The sequence below is a fragment of the Eucyclogobius newberryi genome, unplaced genomic scaffold (assembly GCF_026437365.1).
Source record: "Eucyclogobius newberryi isolate DKJ021-1_F unplaced genomic scaffold, fEucNew1.0.hap1 SCAF_14, whole genome shotgun sequence".
NCBI lineage: Eukaryota > Metazoa > Chordata > Actinopteri > Gobiiformes > Gobiidae > Eucyclogobius > Eucyclogobius newberryi.
In genome coordinates this window covers 5,054,440-5,057,905 of record NW_027315768.1, presented here as the reverse complement: position 1 = coordinate 5,057,905, position 3,466 = coordinate 5,054,440, and the positions used below count along the sequence as shown (strand labels likewise).

General features: G+C 48.3%; 1 protein-coding gene across 1 annotated transcript; it reads left to right on the top strand.

The window, feature by feature from the left end:
* Positions 1-1,253: 1,253 nt before the first annotated feature.
* LOC140359333 (heat shock 70 kDa protein 1-like) lies at positions 1,254-3,177 on the top strand. Its single transcript, XM_072444211.1, has one exon. The coding sequence runs from the start codon at positions 1,264-1,266 to the stop codon at positions 3,175-3,177; it is 1,914 nt and encodes a 637-aa protein (XP_072300312.1). The 5' UTR covers positions 1,254-1,263.
* Positions 3,178-3,466: the final 289 nt, after the last annotated feature.

Below are 3,466 nucleotides of genomic sequence, written 5' to 3'. Positions count from 1 at the left end.
GGGAGATTCCTTGGAACAAAGGAGCTTGATTGGGCAGGTATAGAAAACAGGCTAAAGGCGCTAAATGGGAGTCGGAGTGATGGGGGTCTGCTTTTGGGGAGTCAGAGTGATCAGAGTGACGAGATGGGGGTGGGGGTGGTCTCCTGTCCTCGTCCAGTCTCGTAGACGCACGGCTACCAAGCAGCGACATCAGTGGAAATATTAAAGCCTATACAATGAAGCCTAAAGAATAAAGCTGTACGGTGGAAGCGCCGAACGTCAAAGAAGGAGAGGAAGATGAAGAAGAGTCTCCCTGGAATAAAGCCGGTCGGTCTCTGAAACAACAACAACTATTCTAGTCACAAAGACATATCATGACCTCATGGGCTTTGTAACACCAAAGCAATGGAAGGAGTTCTTTTACGGACTACGACAGTCTGAGGACTACGAAAAGTCTGAGGAATAAAGTCTGGCGGTAATGCAACAATTGGATGCCAACCGCCATAAAACAACAACAACAACAACAACAACAACAACAACAACAAAACCCCAGACAACAAGGAAGAAGACCGCCATAAAACAACAACAACAACAACAACAACAACTACGAAAAGTCTGAGGAATAAAGTCTGGCGGTAATGCAACAATTGGATGCCAACCGCCATAAAACAACAACAACAACAACTACGAAAAGTCTGAGGAATAAAGTCTGGCGGTAATGCAACAATTGGATGCCAACCGCCATAAAACAACAGCAACAACAACAACAACAACAAGGAAGAAGATGATAAAAACCAAAGAAGACGTACAACAACATTAGCGGTAATATATCAAGTCATTACAGTCCTTACAAGAGAGAACCACAGAGACCACAAGAACTATTGAGAGAACTACAGAGAGGACAAGAACAATAGAGAACTACAGAGAGCACAAGAACTACCGAGAGAATTACAAAGCTGAGACATAAGAACTCTGAAACTACAGAGCCAGAAGAATACTAACCTATTGAATTGTAAGTACACTACACTGCTTTTTATGATATTAAATTGATGTACCTTGTCTATTCTTAAATCCATTTGAAGTAGGAAAATATTATTCACTATACAACACATTTAAAGCGATCAAAAACTTTTACTATTTAAATTAATATATTTAAACTACAAAAAAGCATGCAATTTTATGAAGGGTATTTATTTACAACAGTTGTAGTTACTTAAAAAAAAAAAATTCAAAAAAACTAAAATTTATATTCATCATTTTTATAGGGAAGAAACACAGAACAAGATGTCTGCAAAAGGAGTGGCATTGGGCATTGACCTGGGCACCACATACTCGTGTGTGGGGGTCTTCCAACATGGAAAGGTGGAAATCATCGCCAATGACCAGGGAAACAGGACCACCCCCAGCTATGTGGCCTTCACCGACACTGAGCGCCTCATCGGAGATGCTGCCAAGAACCAGGTGGCCCTCAACCCCAACAACACAGTGTTTGACGCCAAGAGGCTGATCGGCCGCAGGTTTGATGACTCCACAGTGCAGGCCGACATGAAGCACTGGCCCTTCAAAGTGGTGAACGACACAGGCAAACCCAAGATCGGAGTGGAATACAAGGGAGAGGATAAGACCTTCAGCCCTGAGGAGATCTCCTCCATGGTTCTGGTGAAGATGAAGGAGGTGGCAGAGACCTATCTGGGCCAGAAAGTGTCCAATGCAGTCATCACTGTCCCGGCCTACTTCAACGATTCCCAGAAACAGGCCACTAAAGACGCAGGTGTGATCGCCAGCCTCAACGTCCTGAGGATAGTCAACGAGCCCACGGCCGCCGCCATCGCCTACGGCCTGGGTAAAGGCCGGTCCAGCGAGTGCAACGTCCTCATCTTTGACCTGGGAGGAGGCACCTTTGATGTGTCCATCCTCAGCATCGATGAAGGCATCTTTGAGGTCAAGGCTACGGCCGGACACATACATCTGGGAGGAGAAGACTTTGATAACCGCATGGTCAACCACTTTGTGCAGGAGTTTAAGAGGAAACACAAGAAGGACATTAGCCAGAACAAGAGAGCCCTTAGGAGGCTGCGGACTGCATGTGAGGGGGCCAAAAGGACCCTGTCCTCCAGCTCCCAGGCCAGCATTGAGATCGACTCTCTGTTTGAGGGTCAAGACTTCTACACCTCCATCACCAGGGCACGCTTTGAGGAGCTGTGCTCTGACCTGTTCAGGGGAACACTGGAGCCTGTGGAGAAGGCCCTGAGGGATGCCAAGATAGACAAAGGACAGATCCAAGACATTGTCCTGGTGGGAGGCTCCACTAGGATCCCTAAAGTCCAGAAACTCCTGCAGGAATTCTTCAACGGCCGCGACCTGAACAAAAGCATCAACCCAGATGAGGCGGTGGCATACGGTGCAGCTGTTCAGGCTGCCATTCTCTCTGGGGACACCTCTGAGAAGGTCCAAGACCTGCTGCTGCTGGATGTGGCCCCTCTGTCCCTGGGCATCGAGACAGCCGGAGGAGTCATGACAGCTCTCATCCCACGCAACACCACCATCCCGACCAAGCAGACCCAGACCTTCAGTACCTACTTCGAGAACCAGCCCGGAGTCCTCATCCAGGTGTATGAAAGTGAACGGGCCATGACCACGGACAACAACCTGCTGGGCCGCTTCGAGCTCACAGGCATCCCCCCTGCCAACCGAGGAGTCCCTGAAATCCAAGTCACTTTCGACATTGATGCCAACGGCATTTTGAATGTTTCGGCGGTGGACAAGAGCACGGGCAAAGAGAACAAGATCACAATCACCAACGACAAGGGCCGGCTCAGCAAAGAGGAGATCGAGAAGATGGTGCAGGACGCTGACACCTTCAAAGCTGAGGATGAAGCCCAGAGGAACAGGGTAAGTGCCAAGAATGCTCTGGAGGCCTATGTGTTCACTGTAAAGAACAGCGTGCAGGACGAGACCGTGAGCAACAAACTGAGCCAGGACGACCGCAAGAAGCTGCTGGACAAGTGCGAGGAGACCATGAGCTGGATGGAAAACAACAAGCTGGCTGAGGTGGAGGAGTACCAGCACAAGCAGAAGGAACTGGAGAAAGTGTGTAACCCCATCATCAGTAAGCTCTACCAGGGAGTCCCACCCACAAGCACCTGCAGTGAGGCCCACGGAGACTCCGTGGGGCCCACCATCGAAGAGGTGGACTAAAGCAGCCAGACCACAGTGTGACTGAAATAATACTCTGCACTTTAATAAACCTGAAAATTCATATCATCGTTTTTATTATCTATTTATTTGCGAAAATGTCATGGAATTGAGACATACACCGATGCTATTCCGTAACACATAGAGAACACAATTCAACTTAGAATATGAAACGACACAGAAATATCAGACATTTGTATGGCAAGCTTGGGAGAAAACGCTGGGCTGTGTCAGCCAAGCCGTTGTAAGGAGCCTGGCTGACCCTCCCGCGTCTCACCCCGTTTTTTCCCAT

What these genes read in the sequence shown, in the direction of transcription:
- LOC140359333 (XM_072444211.1), top strand. Translation starts at nt 1,264, where the DNA reads ATGTCTGCAAAAGGAGTGGCATTGGGCATTGACCTGGGCACCACATAC.